Here is a 20,608-nt window from a genome sequence, read left to right as displayed (position 1 = left end):
AATGTGGGGTAGTTAATATTGCAAAATCGGTATATTATTTGGTACTTCATATCTTTAATTACCTCCTTTAATTGTCCTTGAATTTTTTCTTTTTCAAGTTGGTTTGGCTATGCTAGCTGCTTCTTTCATGTGCCAAGAGCCTCCATCTGCACCGTCGTTAGTTGGCTAGGACAAATCCAATTAAACTTCATAATACCAATATTGAACTGTATGCACATGAGTCAAACGTTGTGTTTAAGAATATTAAGGGTATGTTAATTTAGTTTTAAAAGATGAAAGGAAATAAAGGGAAAAAAAGAAAAAGAAAAAATAGTATGTGTATTATTTTTCACACTGTTATTAATCATAAATTACTGTATAAACATTTTTTGGACTTTGATAATAACAAGTAATTAAAAATTATTTTTAATTAGTTGACAATATAATTATTTTACACATAATACATGTCTGTTAAACTCGACGAAAAAAACATTAAAATAGGTTTGTAGATTATTTGACAAGAAAGAAAATAAAAAAATATATAAAACAACATAAATATATTTAATAAATAAAGTAAAATAGGTTTGTTTATGAAGTTTAATAATACAACATAAATATATTTATCAACTTGCTCTCCTTAAGTAAGATCTCGAACTCGATTTTTATGGATGAAAAAAACATAATTAAAAAGAGAAAATTCACCAAAAATAATAAATCAGATCTCTAACAAAAATTAATTATCAATAAAATTGATCGATATTTCTTTTTCTCATTCCAAACTTGTCTATTACTCTAAGCACAAGATAACTTTTTGGTGTGCGGAAATTCTTTTATTGATCTTTAAAACAATAGTGGTATAAAAATTAAATTCTCAAAAGTAATTATTATAAAAATTAATAATTTTTTTATTATATTATAATTTATAGTTTGAGTATATTGTATGTTTTTCATGTCATTGGTGTATTTCAATTTATTCAAATTTAAGTAACTTTTCAGTTCTTAATTTATTGACAAATACCTTAAAATCAACCTTACCATTATCATGTAGGTAATTAATGACATTATGAATGTATAAAGATTTTGTTAGCAAATCCAACAGGCTAATTATAATTGTCTTTTAAATGTTCCTATATATAATATTTCAAAACCGAAGATATATATGAGCATTGAAAAAGTTGGCCATTTTGATTCTTTATGTTTTCTATGACTATGAGCATCAACCACTTGATTAATAGCAGGTTAAGGCAAAAGAGAAACTCTGAAAGTTTTTTTGGTAGTGAGAAGTTCTGAAAGTTGATAACAAATGGAAGGGAATGGATGTTCATAGTTATAGAAATTTAATGTGAGTGCAATGGACGGGACACTAGCTAACTTGCCATGTTTGGCTTCATCTTGTTGATAGTGGGGTAACTTTTTCGGGTTCCATATAAAGGATTGGATAAGTTTGAATATGCATGTTGATCTGAGTCAAGAATAGAGCTATTTGCGCAACTTGCATGTCCATGATGAAGCTTTTGTGAAACCCTTTCAGCCTTTTGTTCCTGAGTTGTGGGGGCTTAAGATGACCAAAATGAAGGGGGTTTCATGCTCAAACTGTATAGTCAATAACATGTACACAATCTATAGAAGAAAATAAGATACACCACAAATTTCACATTATATTTAATCAGAATAATTTATTTCGTTTTATCTTTCTTTTTCTTTGTTCAATCTTCAATGTCTTGTATGCATGTTTGGTACGAAGGAGAAAAATAATATAATTAAGAAAGAAATTTTACAATTTATTTTGTGAGATTCATATCTTTTATATTTTACTTTAATTTATTTTTTTCTTATTTCTCTCTTCTAAATCAAATACACGCTAGGAATATGTTTGAAAGAAAAAATAAAAATAATATTAAAAAAATATTGAAGAGAAATTATATACTTTTTAACGAGATTATTCTTTTTACCTTCTACTTTAATTCAAAAACTATTTCATTTTCTAAACTAAACACATTCTTTTTCTGTTTCATTTTCTAAAACAATTCTAAAACAATAAAAACTGTTTCATTTTCTGTTTCTTTTGTTTTTCTCTAACAATCATTTCCCGAAGAAGAAAGATCGTTACTTTCCACCGAAAGCCAGCCAAGGATAACGCTGTTAGTCACGAGTTATCCCTTTCCCTTGATTTACTTGCCTACTTCCATACGATTTCACATTCACTCATGAAAAAAGTAACACACTTCTTTAATATTAATCACTATCAGAAGTAATTTTTTGAAAATGAAATATAAAATTATAATATTAAAAGATTAATAGATAATATAATTATTATTCACATAATTCTAATTAATATTTATTAGTTATGTAGAAGGAAAATTAATTTTTATTAAATAAAGTGTTATGTTCTAATTTTGTGAATAAAAACATAAATATTGAATATTATATTTATCTTTTTAAATAGATTTATCCAGGATGATTTAATTATTTAAAATAGAAAACAACTTATAATACGAAAATCCTCAATTTTTTTTTAATTTTATTTTACTAATAATATTTTTACTATTCACAATATTCAAATATGTAATTTTCTTTAAATAGTTCAAGCCTAATTTTACTCAGGTCAATCTAATGTTGGTTTAATATTATTTTTATACATTCTTATAAGCTTATTTTGAAAACAAAAGTCAATTTTAAAATTATTTACATGTACAAATATAACTATTTGGAACTCTTGTATTAAAAAATAGTACTCATATTTTATTTATTAGTATAAAAAATAGAATTTCATTTACAAAACGAAAAAAACTTATTATATAACTATTTGAATTATCTTTGCATATATTTTAAAATGAGAAAAAAAAGTTACGTACTTGTAAAAGAATTGTGCAATCATGTAATCGCAATTCATTTTTTTTTTCAATTGAATTTTAAAATAATTATATTAAAATAATCTAAAATAATAATTTATGATTAAATAACAATTGAATGATTAACCCTCAAAATGAAACTATTTGGTTGTTGGTGGAAGCTTTTTTTTTTTGAGAAAGAGAGAGAGAATTGGGCTAGTTGTTCAAATTAATAGATTTTCTCCTCTGTGCTCATGAATATATTGGGCTTTAGGACTTCTTGCTCCCTTCAACGTGTGATTTTTTTATTACATGCAATTAATTTTGTTAAACTTATCCTGAAAATGAGCATTACATGTCACAAATAGATCTTTAAGGATAACGTCTGGCGTGTCTCAAAGATACATATCTGGTAAGGCATTTTAATAGTTTATAAGCTATTTTATTTAGCTTATAAATTAGTTTGACTAAGCTAAATTTGTTTGATATATACATTACACAGGATTTTTTTTTTTAAATTACAGGAATTAAAAATTTCAATTTCAAATTTGAAGAATAAAAAATAAACTTAATTCAAATTAAAAAGAATAACAACATATTTAAATATATTTATAGTGTAATTTTTAAAAACCAATAAAAATAATTTATATATTTAGCATATATTGATGTATTAAATTTATTAAGCATTGATTTTATTTAATAATATGTTTTTAGAATATTCCTTAAAAATTTATTTTTAGAATATATGAACTGTATAAAAATTCATATATTTAATTTTTAAATTATATTTATTAAGTTTAATAAATATTATATTTAATAATACAATAAATAATGCATTGAATATTTATATTAAAATTATATTAGAAATTTTAAATATATGTCTCAACAAAATTGAAGATATATATACACATTAGATATTTCCCAACTGTCAGTGTATATAAGTCAATTACTCGACATTATTAATATTGTCCACATTTTTCCTTTCCTTTTCAGCTTCAACGTACAACATCAGTACCAAGGCCACTTGAGGAAGCAATTAAGCGTTACAAATAGGCATTTCGTAAGTACACGAGAGAAAAGCAAAAAAGGACAAAAGGGACTAACTCAATTTTTTTTTTTTTTGGGTACATGTCTATTTCCTTTGGTGCATACTCAAAATCAATTGTTAAATTCATCACACTTAATATTTTTTATAAATAGTAAATTATGTTTACAGTTTTTTACATAGTTTTACAATTATTTGATACTTCATTAATTATTTTAATTTTAATATTAACATGTTTTTAAATCGTCATCAAGACATTTGCATGACAATATTTATACTTTAAAACATAATGACTGAGGAGAATCCAATTTCTCCCGCAGAAATATATATTCACAGTACAAACAAAGATTCTTCTAGCCCAAACAAATACTTTTGGCAAAGATTCCATAAAAAATAGCAACCATACCAAACTTCTACAAAACATAATCATTTTCACCCAATTTATCTCCCACACGGCTGAATTCAAGCCACTTCCTAGACTTAGAAAGATTCATGAAATAATATAAAGCAATCCCAAGAGAGGTCAAGAAGGCACTAGCCACATACACAATTTTGGAAGCAACACTCATCACATACACCAAAAGCACAGATGGTACAAAGCACATTATGACCAAACCAAAGAACCCCAATGGAACCTGAAATGGCCTTTTCAAAGCAGGGAATTTCCTCCTCAACCTTAGGAAAGCTGCAAACTCCAAAAGCATCCCCAAACTGTACAAGAAATTCACAGTAGATATGATCTCTGTGAAGGTCAAGAAACTCATGCCAAGTGCTATAACTGTTGAGATCAAAATGGCCATCCAAGGAGTGTTAAACCACTTAGACCTTTCTCCAAAAATTCTTGGTATGAATCCCAAATCAGCCATACCAAGAAGCTGGTATGCAGCACTGCTTAGTTGGGCTTCAAACAGCCCAATTATTGATAAAACAGCACCAATTTCCATCCAAATTTTCAACCAATTCCCAGCAATGACCCCAGCAACATGTGCAAAATACCCTCCAACCCAACTTTGTTGATCAAGTGGCATAGCCCCAGTGGCAGCCAACAAGGGAATTATGTAACCCAAACAAGTAAGCAGCCCTGCAGAAAACAAGGCCTTTGGGAAAGTTTTATGAGGCTCTTCAACTTCACCAGCTAGAGTGCTAGCACTGTCCCAAAAGTTCAAGTTCCAAAAGATGGTGTTGAAGTAGAGTGTCCAATCATTCTCCACACCCTCTTGACCAAAACTTAGCCACTTGTTGGGGTCAATTTTAGGCAAAGAAAACAAAGACAACAACACAAAAGGCAAAAGTGAAAAAACACCAAGAACAACTGCAGTATAACCCACTATAGCCAAACCAGAATAGTTCAAAAAAGACAACACACAAGTGGAGAGAAAAATAGACACAGAGCGAGGGAAGCCAGAAGATAAAGCTGGGACTACCAATTTGAGATAGTTTATGCAGAGAACCGGGTATGAGGCTAAGTTGATGACCCCACTGAAGAACTTCCAGAAGCCCATGAGGGAGCCCCAGAAGGGTCCAAAGGCTTCATTGGCCCATATCACAAACCCACCATTGCCAGGGAAAGTTGTGGCCAATTCAGCAGTGAGAAGTGCCTCTGGAATGCTCCAAATGAAAGGGAAAACCACAAAGCCAAGGATGGCTATTAGAGGGCCTGCAGCACCCACTGAAGGCTCTTCACCATAGGGGCCTCCAGCAACCTCAAAATAGATCAGAAAAACCAAAGGGAGAAGTGCTAGCTTCTTGTGTGATTTTGTCTTGGAACCATCTTGTTCTGTCTCTGACCCTTCTCTAGGATGGTTTAGAAGATGTTGCTGCTGGGAACTTGGAGTTGAAGTGTAGAGAGAAGAATCCTCCATGTTGGGTTATTGAATGATTGAATTCAACAACAAGATTCTAGTTATAAGATGAAGATACCAATCAAAGGGTTGGAATTGAAAATATTTGTTTTTTTAAAAGGTTACATGCTGTTTCCTTTGCGTATGATTCACAAACATGTTTTATATTATGCCTGTAATAATCCAACTACAAACGTAGCCAACAAAGCGAATACGTGATAGCTTTACGTGTACTCTAATTGCTGGTCCCGGTCTTGTGGGGAAATTCTTAATTCCGGGCTTCGATTTCGTTGAACACTTTTTTTTTAACTAAAGAACTTCGTCAAACTTGGAACGTGTTTATGGAGCATAATTTTGATCATTTTATGTAACAACCGAAGAAATATTCATCAAAAATAAAATTGAAGAAATGATTTTCTCTGCCATGTTGTTCTAATTGTTTCAGGAAAAATGATTTTAATTTTATTTTGTGTTTAAATGTTTTTTTATATTCTATACCTTTTTTTTTTAATTTTTAATACCACCTAAAACTCACCCAATCATGAATCATGTGATGGTTTATGTCAATTGATTTGGTTGATTCACATCATTGTAATTACTTCAATCATTTATTGTGAACCCACTCAATTTGGGAATTCACATGGTTGAAATATATGGGATTTTTGGCTAGTTTGTTTGGTGTGTGCTTTGCAATGGTTAAGTGGGGAGGAGGAAAAACAAGTGTGTCCATTGAGGAAGCTTCTCATGTTATTGTTAATTTTATTCTTTGTTTTGGTTACTTTGATTGTGCTTGAGGAATTGTTATTGGTTCCTATAATTCCTCAAAAAATTTACACCTCTTCTTGTGTAGCAGAAACACAATACTATAATACTTTTTAGGAAGGAAAAACAAATAAATAATAAAATTATGATTCTGTTATATAAGGAGATTAAAACATGACGATATTAATTGTACAACAAAATCATAAATTGGTTTAGATTTTGTTCTTGAACAAAGAGAAATGTACAACGAAATCACTTCCATTTGGTATTTTTTTGGAGAGAAAAAATTATAATAAAAGTGTGAAATTTCGCACAATGGAATCATGATTCCATCTAACCATGAAAACGAAAAAAAAAACCTGATAACATGAGTACAAAATGGGGTGAAGAAGGATAATTTGGTAATTACCTTTGACTGATAGGGTCCAAAAGTAATTTTATTGGAACCAATAGTAGCACCTTATTCCTTAGTGTTGTAACAGTACATAGTTTTTGGACGGGACTCACGTTAATAAAGATTTTTTTTTTAAATTTCTATAAATCACTTTAATATTTAGGTTTGAACATTGAATCAAATGTAAAGGAGTTAATATATAATTCTGGTTAGGCATTATAAATTAAATCATATCCATATCCAAATTATTATTTTTTAGTTTAACCCCGAATAAACCACTTTAATATTTAGGTTTGAACATGGAATCAAATATAAAGGAGTTAATATATAATTGTTACTCTTAAGGAATTATAATCATATCAATATCCAATATTTATTTATTTTTATTTTAATCCACGAGTTTTGAATAAACCACTTTAATATTTAGGTTTGGACGTTGAATTAAATATATAGGAGTTAATTTATAATTGTTTCTTGTAAGGCATTGTAAATATCCAATATTTAAATTTGTTAGTTGAACCCACGAATTCGAGTTCAGAATAAACCACGTTCATATTTAGGTTTGAACATATAATGAAGTTAATATGCCTCCTCTAAATATATTAATTCATTACGTAGAATATTCCCTTTAGGTTATTGCGTGCATACCTTGTCTTTCAAAAACAAACCAAATCTTTGTTAAATATGTATTTTGATCCTAAAAGTGTGAAGTATTGATAGATAGATTATTGAAAGATAAAAAATTTAAATTTAATCTTTAAGTATGTAAAAAATACATGTCATTAATTCTCCTTCTTTTATATTTAAAGTGTGTGTGCATGATACAGTTATAATGTGAGATCTAAGGATTGTCATGTATTGTTTACATGTTTAAAGTTGATTTTTAAATTTAATATGCAAATTTAACATTTTATTATTATTTTAATTTTTAATTTTCAAACTTAATCACTTACTTATTGATATTTTGGTCTCTAAAGTTAATTATATATTTTTATTTTCATTCCTAAAAATATTTTTAAATTATTAATTAAGTCACGACATATAAATTAATACCATAATAATAATTGTATATTAGAAATAATAATATACTAAATAATCCACGTGTTAATAGAATTAAAAATACATATTAATATTTAATCACAAATTATCATATATAATAAAATTTTTAAATTTTATAATAATTATTTTAAAAATCTTATTTACATGTTTATACTAATTGTCAATACATAAAAATTAAGTTCAAAATAATATCAATAAAAAAGGATGATGTGTATCAAGTAAATGTAAAAATTAATCATTTCAAACGTTTTTAATAAAATTGAAAATATGTTTGAATGGATTAATTTCACATTTAAAATTGTTCAACAATTCAACAAAAATATGTTGATTATAATTTTTATTAAAAAGGAAAATTCAAGACGTGTACTATAAGTTTATACATTTTTTTAAGGTATTATACATTAAATTTAATACTAATAAAAAATATAGTATAATTGAAGCAATTTGGACATAAACAATTAAAAAGGAATAGTTAATACAATATAGTTTCTTTGAAGCAATTAATGTTCATTTCTCAAATGAATTAATAGGTACAACTCCATCCCGTGTCCCTTTATTTGGGCTCCGTGACTTGTTGAGCTATAATTGCCCCTAGTCGGTGCCTAATACCTTGTGCAGACACGTAAAATATCACTTCAAATAAATTTTTTAAAAATATTAAAAATTATGTTTATCAAAACAGTTAAATAAATTTTTTTATCTAAAAGATTAAAAATTAACTTAAATATCTTATAAATACTTTTTTTTTTAAGTGTTACATTATGGGTAAGTGATAACTGACATAGAGTAGAACCGGTGAAATACTGTTCAAGAATTCATATTGTATTTGGGGTCTTGTGGCTTTGTTGAATTTATCAATATATAACAATAAAACTAAAAATGCAATTAGTAATTACATTTGTTTCGAAGAACGAAAGTAAACGAGAAAAAATTTTGCGTTTGCCGGGAGTCGAACCCGGGTCTATTGCTTGGAAGGCAATTATCCTAACCGTTGGACTACAAACGCTTGTTGAAAATAGCCTCTATTTTTTTAATAATTATCTTTTCAATAATCTCTTTAATTATTTCATGGATTCAAATGTTTGTAGTTCAGTTGCGTCTCTAAACTGCACTGCAATTACTGAATTGGAGTATAGAGGCATGGAGGGAATTCCTGTGAGGATTGTGATACCTTCAGCTTCAACGTGTCACTCTCATGATTTTCAAAGGAAAACAATCATACAAGTATCATCTTCATCAACAAGAAGGGTTCCTACCCACAACAGATATTTTCGCTTTACTGTTCCGGCCAAACTCTCTCCTTCTGATTTTCAAGGTACCCACGTAACAATTCCTGCAGAATTTTATTAAAAATCTAAACTTTTAACTTTTAGCTTTATCCAAATGAATTTGAATTTTGGTTTGCTTCGTTATCGATAGATGATGGAAATGGATGATATTCTCTGTACCTCTCTGTTAATATTTTTTTTTAACGAATTTTAATAGCATCCCGTCTTTTTAATAGTGCTTATGTAAATACAATTTTTAAGATTTTGTGTCCTTTAAAACGGTGGATTCACTTCATGCATAGACAAAAGCAATGATTTACTGGTAGAAAATCAAACGTTAATATTAAAATAATTTCCTTGTTCATTATATATTTGAATGTATTTTATCATCATATAATCTTTTAATTTTTCAATTAATGATTGTAACTATTGACTTTTTCCTCTAAAGTTAGGGGAATCCAATATAAATTTTAATATAATTTTTTCGTAAAAATATCTCACGAGAGGATTTACTACAGTTATAAAATACATGCTGGTTGTTAAGATACGGTTTACTCTTTATACGGATTTGCATCTATCTGGCCAGTAGTCCCTAAATGAGTCAGTGATCATAATCAATTATGATTTTTGAACACAGACTTCACAGTCAATTATTATATAGTCACGTCATTTGCTTTAGTGGGGTGAAGTATTAGTCAAATCCTTCACATTTTTAATGCTGCAATTATGATTGCAACTTGCAAGGTATTATAGTGTAAGATTATTGCAATGAAGCTAATTGGTTGGTTTTGGTTGTCCAAGTGTTTGTTGGCTTCATCTGATTTCTGCATTTACAGGGTAATTTATGAAAAAGTTCAAAAATTTGTAGTTAATGATCACTTTAGTATCCTGGAATCTTGCCTTCTTTTTTTTAAGCTTTAACTTGAGTCATGCACACGTGAAGCTTGGCTTAACGAACTTCTATTAAATTGGCAAAACTAATCAGTTTAGTATTTGTTGGGTCCAAGGCCTGGTACTAACTAACATGGATTGCTTTCCACATTTTTTTGACCAAAAAGTACTTTCCTTTTCTAATTTATGGGATTGATCAGAGCCTCAGAGGTAGTTCCATTGATTATCTAGGTTGCCAACTAATTTTATTTGAAATGTAGACCCGAGTGATTTCTTTTCCCTTCACATGTAATGGTTCTCTATTTTTTTACTCCTAATTTGTGATGAAAGATAGTAAGGGAAAGGGTTATGACGTAATAACACATCTTTCAGTAATGAAGACCATTTCAATGAAGACCATTAAAGTAGACATTTGGGTCACTAATGTTCTAAAGAAGTACTTGTGATGTTGCATAATATTTTAGTTTATTCATCAATCTCTGATGTTCCTTCCACAGATTTTCAGAGCTATGCGAGGCCTTCACATCTCTTGCCAGCCTCTGAAGTGAAAGTGTACACAAATACATCAGTAGAGAACATTTCATCATCTTTGAAGGAGGATGGATCCAAATCTTTATTTATGGTCAAGTTAGTTACAAGCAACGCATATGGCTCTAGTATTAGTGACTTAAATGCTGGAATTCTACTATGCTTGATAGATGAAAACGGAAATTCCATATTGCAAAGGATCCCTGTGAGTTTGATGATGGATCATTCTACAGAATCAGGGGATATGACTAATATTGACATGCTTCATTTCCAAAGAGGTTCTGTAGATGAATTCATTTTTGAGGGTCCTAAAATTGCACGACTTAAGGCTCTTTGGGTCAGTGTTGAATCAGGTATGTTATTATTGTTTATTTGTTTTCGAATGATTAAAATATTCATAGACATCATCCCTGACCTACAATTTTAAAGTGCCCTTGATTAACAGGCTTGTCTACCCACAAGACAAATGCTAACAATATACTCTCTAACACACTTTTTTAATACACTATCATTAGTTGAAATTTATTAGAAATCACAAAATTTTGTGGGTTCCACTTCTTATTTAATGAGTCTCACTTGTGATTTTGAAAAGTTTCTAATAAATTTAAACCATTAGGACAAAGTGTATTAGAGAATGAGTTGCTAGTACTCCTGCCGAAAAACTTGTTTTTAGGTACCGAGGAAAATATCCCTTCTGCATTCTGTGCTGGGAAGCCAGTGTACTATTATATTCTTCTGGCATCTTAGACTTGAATTCCAGTTTTTAAATCATTATGCAACCAATATATGCTCTCTGTGAAACATGAAGAAATAATTGTTCATCCCATATTTATCTGTTTAAACCTAGGCTTTCTAACAACACCCTTCTTCTGTCTCTAAGGTCAGGTCAGTGGCGCCTAGGAAGTGTATCCTTAATGGTTATTAATTGTGAAGGGCAACCATCTGGACCGGAAGATGGGGTACCAACGTACACTGGCTTCCAGTATGACTTTCAGATTGATGATGTGTTGCTTGGTGAGGGAGTTGATCTGTCCATGTTGGAATTAAGACCTAGCCTTGTGACTGAGCTGGAAGGGATTGATCCCATAAGCATCTTCAATAAAGGACTTAATGACCCTAACTTGCTCTCAAGTCCTAAGATCTCGAATGAAGAGAGTATGAAGGAATACGCAGATTTGAAGTTCTCATTGTTATTTTATGATGCCATGCTGATGCTTTTTGGTACATCAGTTGCTTCCCTCTTGGCTGGGGAAAATGCCGGGATTGCTTTCTTGATTGGTGGAATTGGAGGCTTCTTGTATCTTTTACTGTTGCAGAGATCAGTGGATGAATTGCCAGCTTCAGAATTAATCACCAATGACAAAGAAAGAACTGATGCATTGTTCAGAGGAGTGAAGGGTCCAATAGCAAGTGTAGCATTGGCTCTAGGCTTGGCTGTAATTGCATCAAGGTATAGCTCAGGAGGTCTTCAAGTGATGCTAACACCAAAAGATCTCATAGTTGGAATGTTGGGGTTTCTTGCATGTAAAGTTTCTGTGGTGTTGGCTGCATTCAAGCCTATAACACTAGGTTCAAAGTTACCAAGTGATATGTAACATTGTACTTTTTGTCACTTGTGAAGTGGTTTAATTTTTAAACCAGGTGTAACTTACAATTATCAATACCGTGAATATTATTGTTGTATAGTGCTCATTCTAAGTGTTTCTTACATACTCTTCGGCTGGTAAGGAATGGAACAGGGGAATGAGATTTTGATAAAATTTGTTTATTCGGTTAAGGAGTTTGAAGGGATGGAGAAGAGAAATGAAGGTCTTGAAATCTCTTTCCAATTGTTTTTGTTTTTTCTCTAATAGAGGGAGAATTTTATTTCTTCCATTTCTTTTCTTTAAAAAATGAGTCAAGTTTCAGTTTTAAATACCGATAATATTTAAGGAAACACAAGTACAAATATGAGATATGGGAACAACATTACATGTGGGTGAGACAAATTCTAAAATTTAACATAACGAAATTATTGTAATATTAATATAAAAGCATGAATTATAAGTTAGAATAAAGACAATAATGTTTTATAAGTTGTTTCTAATTATTGTGAACACAATAAAAAAATGCCATTATTTGTCCAATTACTATAATATATATCCCGTATTAGTATCAGAGGTGATACATAATAAAACACCAATAGTGGCAAGGCATGCATTGACAAGTACAAACTTGTACATCAGCTGATTAGAAATTATTTTTGAATGGTTAAGATAATTATTATTTGTCCAACTAATTCTGCCCGATTAACAAACTCAACCACAAATACTAGTAATTGGTTTAGTGTATTAAGAGTCTACCTTTCTCAGTGATGAACTTTTCCAGTTTGGTTGAACTCAAGGATGTTTTCTCAAGAAGTTAATTGAAATATGGGGAGTTTACGAAGTACAGATTACCAGGGTAAGTTTGTGTTGAACTTGCGGCTAATGATATGTTTTGGTGGACAAGGGTAGCCTTGGCAGGTAAGTACACTTCGAGTTTACAGAACCCATATGAACGATATTGTAATGTAAGAAATAGAAGTTCTAAATTTAATTATTGATGGAAAATTCTATTGAACGATGAAACTGAATCAAGGCAGACGACTGTAGTCATGTGGGATCTCTTGCCCAAAACCACAGAAACACTAGGAAATGTTACCACTTCAGGATGTACCAAGATTCTCATTTAGACAATTCAACTTTTCCTACAGTTTTATTCTGTCAAGGGAAATTAGCTTCGATCAACTGCAATAGTGCGTCCACCCATCTCAACCTCATTTTCCAACACTGCTGCTAAAAAATAGTTTGCAACTAATGGGAAATCCATTCTGAAATTAAATGGCCAACAAAAAGTTTTTCCCAATGTACCGAAAAGACAAAAGTTGCATAGAGGACAGCAAATTATTATTCTTTGAATAATCAAACAGAAGATCATGTCAAGATAATAATAATAAAGTTTATGAAGTCATACAATAGTTCTCTTCAAAAAAGTCGCACGATAGTTACAAAAACTCGTTTGATTTTGGCAAGGTTAGCAGAGTACGTATATAATTGGAAAAATTGAAAGTCATTTCATGTAAAAACAAGACTACCTATATTAGAATATAATTCTCACAAGACGAGTAAAAAATCATAAATTAAAAGATATGTTCAAAGCATTATCAATCTACAGAAACCCACCCCCTTAACAATAATCCTAAGTTGAGAAAAGAAAAGTCAAGAGAGTTGCAAATAAATAGAAAAGGAAAAAAAAGGGGAAAAAACATTAAAACTGATACATTGCAAGCTGGAATGATACACATGCCCACAATAGCATCGCCTGCTGCTCAGCTTCCACTTGGAAAGATTCAGTTATAATTCAAGTAAACAACACATCCACCGAAGCCTAACTTCGAAAATATAAGTATCAATATGATTCATGGCTCTGATTTGGACAAGGAGATGAGCTTGCACATTACTGCAGGGCATTAGTTGCTGTGCTGGTAACAGCAACTCAACCAAAATAGTATCATAGGAAGTAATCAGGTGTTCTCCTGGTTACATCTGGCTCTCCCCTCCTTGGAGCTGGCTCAAACTGAGATTAAAAAAATTATTAACATATGTACAAAAGACTAAAAAAGAGTTACAGATCCACAACATATTACTTGAGTAGATAACAAAAAGAAGGAAGCTCAACCTGAATGAATGTGTGTCCTTTGCAGTCGTCAACCTCAAGAATTGATGCCATGTTCCCACAACGATAACAATAGTTAGGAGCACTAAATATAGTGACCACCTTTTGATCCTGCAACAAGGGACTATAAATCAACTATTTACCACAACGAATGAATATAAGAACAAACAAAATGATATCAAGTATTTACATGTCCCCAGTTATATCCTTCCATAACCAGCTGGTGAGCTCTAGCAATCAGCTTCAAGTTATTGGTATGGTTAAATTGCTCAGATATGTCCTACAAAAGCAATTTGCATAAGCAATAAAAGAAAAGTAATGGTGACAGATGAAAACAATACAAGCTTGATACGTAACAAACAGGACTACCTGGCCAAAGGTATATCCAGCACCTCTAGGAGAGATGCCCCAACCACAACGATCATCTGGATCAGACCATAGAAGATCACACATGGGTCCCTCGTGAGGAACTTCTTGTACGCGATCAAAATTACGTATGTTATCCAGGGTTTCAATAGATGGTGACAACCCACCATGAAGACAAAATATTTCAGATTCAACCTATGAAAGTTAGCATATCACACTTTAGCAACACTCAATTATTGAAAACTAGAAATCCAGTGAAATATGTGAACTGCAATTGTTTGAGCAGCATATCACGAAGCTTAATAAAAAAGGAGACACAATTAAACTAGACACAGCTCAAAAGAAGCATAATGAATTCAGAGTACCAAGAACAAAATGCACATGGAACTAGACAAGGCCATTAAATTGAAATCCTACTTAGGATTGGGAAGGGCTAAAGATCGTAAATCATGGCACCTTAACAAGGATCCTAAGATCATACAAAATTCATAATATATGCGTGAGCATATAAATTCATATTTTTGTTATTAAAAATTATTAATGTTTCAATCTACTTTTATATTGATGGTAATTATAAAAATATAAGATGCTGAAGGAGACAGAACAAAAATTTCAGTCCGAAGATCCTCAAGTGTTTATTTTAAATAAAAAACCCATTTCTTAGGTTTCAGAAACAAAAAAAATGCAAGCTTCTTCAGACAGCCATGGCTTGCACATAGCAGGCAGAGAACTAATAGATCAGAAGGATGCTCTAGAACACGAACAGACCAAAGAACTTCAAAAGAAAGCTCCGAAAAAAATAACAAAGACATGACTTCGAAACGAGATCAAATAACAGACAGGACTAGATGAGTTTGAACAAGATTGAAAACTTAGAAGAATTGGATTGAATTGATGTCACATGAAATGAAGCCTCAAGGTTTTTTTTCTTTCCAAAATTGGTCACAACCAGACCTAGAATCTCAGTTGGCAACATTCAATTTTTCATTCACTAGGTCATCTGAAATGGTTCCCAATCAGGGAGAAATAGGGTTTTTGAGGGACAGTGGGGTCATCTGCTCCAACAGATTCCACAATCCAGCACGGCGATACCACCCAATTCCACCATGGTCTGATCTTAAATGCAAGCCAACATACTAAGGGTGCCCAGGATCATTGAATCAAACAAACTACCTTGGACCTGAGAACAATGACAATCTAACAAAATATCCCACAGTCCTTACCAAAATAATGTAATAGTATACTAACCAATGCTGTCAACGGAAAGTAGTCAAACAAATCAGTAAAGATCTTCCAAACATTAGCACTACCATACCTGCAAATGAAATAAAAATATTCACCAATATAGGATTGCACAACTTCAAGAATGAAAGTTATAAAAAGAAGCAAAATATATATAAAGGATTAAAAATGGAGAAAAAAGAATATTAGCAAAATAATATGAATTCCAGATCAACTTTCAGTAAAAATATTAATTTGGTATCATTTTGCAATCTTATAATTACTTATCCTCAGTCATGAACTTAACAGGTACTTACTTCCGCAGGCACTCATCATAAAACCCATAAACTTGAGTAATCTGCAACAGACACGTAAGAACAGCCATTATCATTCAAAGCTAAAGCATACAAAAACAACTGAACAAACAATTAAGTCAATGCTGTAATCAGTGCTATATTAAGTTTCTTTAAAAGTAAGAAGTTCTAACTCCAACTACTTCATCAAATCAATGGTATCATTTTTTAATACAAGCATATTTGGTTCCCAAAATACTATATAGTTTCTTTCATCTGGATGTGTGAAAGCATTTGATTAGCAGCAATATGAACTTATGGGTAGTATAGTGATAAGAAAAAATCTGTCAAAAACTCAACTGATACTGACCAAGTGACCATGCCTCCGATTACTAAAATAGGATTTTAAATCTAATCTAATCTATATAATTCACTACTTACAGGAAGGTAACATGATTTATAAAAGAACAAACCTGGCGACTTTCATGATTTCCCCTCAGAATAGTGATACGCTGACGATAACGCACTTTAAGGGCAACCAAAAGCTGCATTATGACTTAATTAGCACCAAAAATGTTACAAAACAAAAACCATATGGAAGCAAAATATACACCATCTAAAAAACGCAATTAAAAAATAGCGATATCAACTTGTACCTCAAAATCAGTTTGAATGTCATACACATCTCTGCAGGTTAATATTTATTTATATATATTTTTTTGCTCAACAATGTTTACTTGTATGTCAGTGTATTACACTGGTATCCCAATTATACTAGACACAATGCATTATTTACACACACAACATAACCATGGTAATTTTTTTATTTTGGATAGCACAGTGCACAACCACAAAAAGTTTAATAATGGCACCCAATAATTCCAATAAACCCCCACACACATGGCATATAGCATGAATAGTAAAGAATCATTCTCATTATAGGAGTATGACACAAAGAAAGGAATATTAGAATTATGGTCCAGAAAACAGAAATTTTTAGGTAAAAAACTACTGCTGATAAACTAAGTAATTTTCTAATCCTCTAAGCAGATATCAAATCACTGATAAAAAATATATATACAATTCAAGCTTGGTCAATTAGTCTTAAGACTTATAAGATTTCAACGAACATCCTAACCAAATAATCCCATAACAGCTTATAAAAAATAAATAACAATAAAAATGTCAGAACGAAGCTGAATTCTAAAAAAACAATAAATATTTACCGTAACAGTTTCAACAGAATAATAGCCACGATCAACATAATCTCCCATAAACAAGTAATTTGTATCTGGACACTACCAACAAAAATGGTAACAAGAATCAGTATTTAACAAAGAGGTTCCATATTTCAACTAAAAGCAAAAAAAAATATATTTAAATATGCAAGGGTGAGATGCTAAAAAGTAATGGTTCAACCGAGAATAAAATAAGCACATAGCACATTTGTTCTCAAATTTGAAATAAGACAATGAGAGACTGAGTATGTAACTGAATGGCAATAAACACTGCAGCTTGTTTCTCAATTAAAAATTAGACTTTCTGCTATGAAATAAGAAATAGGCCAAACCTAATTTTGCAATACAACAATAAGGAGCATGGAATTTCCTGATTTTCCATGTACTACATATTTCATACATATAAAATCTATGTAGTCAATGTGTCACAAATTTAATAAATACATGTTGAATGTAAAACCAACTATCATAAAGAATACCTTCCCTCCAATGCGAAAAAGCTCTGCAAGATCATGGAATTGCCCATGAATATCACCACAAATTGTAACAGGACTTTTCACAGGCTGCAATTATTGGCAAATGAAATAATCTCTTTAGTTTTTTCAGTCATTCAAAATCATCATGAGTTAAAGCCCTACAAATAGACATATTAAACAAAGTAAAAACCAATATAAAGGCTGGATAATAAGACCTCCTTAACAGATAATGGTCACAAATTGAGGGGAAAAAGGGGCTTGATGCAAACAATGTTGGTGACATATGAACCAATTTAAACAAATCCCTACACTATAAAGCACAAATATAAACATGCTAACATAAATGATAAAAAATAGACAGACTCACCTGGACATTGCTCTCTTCCATCAAAATTTCTTTTGCCTTATCACACAAGACCCTTACCTGTACACACAAGTGCCAAGTGAAATCAGATTTGAATCGCTAAATCAAAAAAATCACAACACTATCTCAATGGCAACGCTATTTCCAGAAAGAAGACTAATTCTTTTCTGTTGCGGCCAAGTGCCATGACACAATGTCACAATAAACACACACTATCGACAACTACAGGTTGGGCTTTTAAGTGTTAGTTAGAAACCTGGAAAACACATCAAAAGAACAGTGAATTGTGAATTGAGGGTGGGAATGCATGTTTTTTTTTTTTTAATGGATGTAGAGATTCAAAGTTTTCAACCCTAAATCCCTTTGATTCAGAAAAGAGTTTAAACTGTGAAAAAAAAAATCCCTAAAAATCAATGGCCATAATAAGAAGGGTAGAGAAAAACAAGGATTCATCCTGTTCCGAGTTGTGACTTCTAATAGGTGTGATTTTTTCTGTGAAAGGCCACTACCTCAGCCGTGATCTGTGAGAAACAAAAACCACAAAACAGAGCATTAAAGTGGTCATAGGATCCTCTGCCCTACATCACCACAAAAGCAGGGCAGGTTGCTATGAGTAACTTACTCAGCTAAAAAGGAAAATTGATCTGAACCCGCAAAAACCTAGGTAGAACTTTCCTCTAACTCCCTGAATCCCACAGATCAAATATGATGGCACGTGCAAATAACAAAAAAAAAGTACAACTAATTGGAAACGTTTAACTTGACTAATACAGCAGTAGGAGAAAGTAGCAGGAATTCTTACTCATTAATTATTAATTATTAACAAGTGCATTCAAGGAACCAGCAGTTTTTAATATTTCCCTTCAGCTTTGCTGACTCCCTCCGTTTTCAAAGGAGACAAAATAAACGTGTCATTAAATAACTGCTGTTTCCTAAGTACCCAAATAAGACAAACATCATGCAATGTATGTAATGTCAGAGCTGTATCCCTGACTCAAGACCGAAAACTCTGCCTAAATTTCTTCAAAATCCAATGCAACCAACTAGGGACAAAAAAGAAAACTAACCCCTCCTTAAGCAATAAGCATAGACTCAACTCATAAACAACACTCCATGGATTAGCAAACTTAGAACAAATCCAACTATCCTAACTTTTTGTGACGAAAATAATACCAACAAATTGTGTATTTTCTACTTCTTAGGAGCTCAAGTAGAAAATCATAGCTCCTAACTTGCATCAACATTTCTACTATTACACCCAATAAACTAAACTCTGCCTTACGTAAAGTTGCAAGAGTACGCTTAAGTTAACAGGAAGTATACATTCCATAGTACTTACTGCCCTCCCTAATAAGACAGGTAAAATGTTATCGTATAAAAAATTAACGTACAAATCATATAATTCATCATAAAATCCTTACCAACACACCACACTCAAACATAGAGAAAGAAATATATTCCTCCTCCTCAAATAATTCTCAGTCAATGTTAACAATCTAAAATATCCACACTTAAATGCAGAAAAGCATCATTAATTGCGACCAATTGATTTAGGTCTAAAACTGAAAAACCACAATAACATGATATACTCAAAATCAATGTAAAATAAATTAAAAAAAACTAGAATCGCTACCACGAATTCCGCAAATCTAACGGAATATTCGAACAAACGCGCATTCCAGTCGCCATTCCAATTCCGAGAGAAACCAGATTTCACAAAAAGAGGAACCGATTCAGTTTTCGCTACAACAAGCAACGGATCGATGCGCGAGAATCAGTTGGAGCAAAAAGCACAAAACCGATGACAACTAACAAGAGATTTTCCCGATCCGCGCATCGCATTTCATAATAACGAAAGGAATAAAAGGGAGCGAGATGAAGCGGTTTCGAGAACAATGTTACCTCTTGCTCGGACAAGGGTTTGCACTGCATGAGCTGAGAAATCTGCTCATCGAGGTTTCCATGCGAATTCGAAGGCACCGAATCCATGTTCTAGTACTCCACCTCCTGACCTTGCTCGTTGAGGTCGTTCTATCAATATCCTCTCTCCGAATCGATGGAAACCCTAGATCTCACTCGGAAAACCCCTTTCGCCTTTTCGGTTTGTGTTTGTTGTTTCTGGTTTTTAGAAAGAGAGAGAAAGAGGAGAGGGGTGGTGGTGGTGAAGAAACCAAAGCGTTTTGGAGGCTTCGTTTTGTTCGATAACCACTCCTTTTTCGGGGGCAAAATTGAAATTACCAATAATTGAAACGCTCATGCTCAACAACAATATTGGGACTCGGTGGTTGTGTTGAGGTTTGGATTTTAAAATTTGTAAAGTTCTTTTAAAATGTAACTTTAGGGGCAGTTTTTTTTT

At 31.6% G+C, this 20,608-nt stretch overlaps 3 protein-coding genes and 1 non-coding gene across 4 annotated transcripts; 1 reads left to right on the top strand and 3 right to left on the bottom strand.

Annotated features, from left to right (window-relative positions):
* Nucleotides 1-4,118: 4,118 nt before the first annotated feature.
* LOC114412909 (probable polyamine transporter At3g13620) lies at nucleotides 4,119-5,872 on the bottom strand. The gene has a single exon (XM_028377016.1). It carries the CDS (start codon nucleotides 5,715-5,717, stop codon nucleotides 4,269-4,271), a length of 1,449 nt encoding a protein of 482 aa, XP_028232817.1. The 5' UTR covers nucleotides 5,718-5,872; the 3' UTR covers nucleotides 4,119-4,268.
* Nucleotides 5,873-8,845: 2,973 nt separating this feature from the next.
* Nucleotides 8,846-8,917, bottom strand: TRNAG-UCC. The gene has a single exon. It is a non-coding gene; the product is annotated as a tRNA-Gly (tRNA).
* A 47-nt stretch (nucleotides 8,918-8,964) lies between these two features.
* LOC114412908 lies at nucleotides 8,965-12,290 on the top strand. The gene is made up of 3 exons (XM_028377015.1): nucleotides 8,965-9,226; nucleotides 10,568-10,951; nucleotides 11,484-12,290. Exons 1-3 carry the CDS (start codon nucleotides 8,980-8,982, stop codon nucleotides 12,191-12,193), a joined length of 1,341 nt encoding a protein of 446 aa, XP_028232816.1. The 5' UTR covers nucleotides 8,965-8,979; the 3' UTR covers nucleotides 12,194-12,290.
* A 1,401-nt stretch (nucleotides 12,291-13,691) lies between these two features.
* On the bottom strand, nucleotides 13,692-20,478 carry LOC114412907 (serine/threonine-protein phosphatase PP2A catalytic subunit). Its single transcript, XM_028377014.1, has 11 exons — nucleotides 20,155-20,478; nucleotides 18,256-18,312; nucleotides 17,892-17,975; nucleotides 17,401-17,472; nucleotides 16,648-16,719; nucleotides 16,199-16,239; nucleotides 15,909-15,975; nucleotides 14,664-14,855; nucleotides 14,485-14,574; nucleotides 14,298-14,405; nucleotides 13,692-14,195 (listed from the first exon to the last, which is right to left on the bottom strand). Exons 1-11 carry the CDS (start codon nucleotides 20,239-20,241, stop codon nucleotides 14,130-14,132), a joined length of 936 nt encoding a protein of 311 aa, XP_028232815.1. The 5' UTR covers nucleotides 20,242-20,478; the 3' UTR covers nucleotides 13,692-14,129.
* Between the last annotated feature and the right edge of the window lie 130 nt (nucleotides 20,479-20,608).

The sequence above is a fragment of the Glycine soja genome, chromosome 5, assembly GCF_004193775.1.
Source record: "Glycine soja cultivar W05 chromosome 5, ASM419377v2, whole genome shotgun sequence".
NCBI classification, from domain to species: Eukaryota; Viridiplantae; Streptophyta; class Magnoliopsida; order Fabales; family Fabaceae; genus Glycine; species Glycine soja.
This window is presented reverse-complemented; position numbering and strand designations above follow the sequence as displayed.

What these genes read in the sequence shown, in the direction of transcription:
- LOC114412909 (XM_028377016.1), bottom strand. Translation starts at nt 5,717, where the DNA reads ATGGAGGATTCTTCTCTCTACACTTCAACTCCAAGTTCCCAGCAGCAA.
- LOC114412908 (XM_028377015.1), top strand. Translation starts at nt 8,980, where the DNA reads ATGGATTCAAATGTTTGTAGTTCAGTTGCGTCTCTAAACTGCACTGCA. An exon ending in CTCTCCTTCTGATTTTCAAG is followed by an intron (nt 9,227 to 10,567) that starts GTACCCACGTAA and finishes TTCCTTCCACAG; the next exon opens with ATTTTCAGAGCTATGCGAGG. An exon ending in TTGGGTCAGTGTTGAATCAG is followed by an intron (nt 10,952 to 11,483) that starts GTATGTTATTAT and finishes CTCTAAGGTCAG; the next exon opens with GTCAGTGGCGCCTAGGAAGT.
- LOC114412907 (XM_028377014.1), bottom strand. Translation starts at nt 20,241, where the DNA reads ATGGATTCGGTGCCTTCGAATTCGCATGGAAACCTCGATGAGCAGATT. An exon ending in AACCCTTGTCCGAGCAAGAG is followed by an intron (nt 18,313 to 20,154) that starts GTAACATTGTTC and finishes TTGTGTGTACAG; the next exon opens with GTAAGGGTCTTGTGTGATAA. An exon ending in ATTCTGTTGAAACTGTTACG is followed by an intron (nt 16,720 to 17,400) that starts GTAAATATTTAT and finishes GTCATAATGCAG; the next exon opens with CTTTTGGTTGCCCTTAAAGT.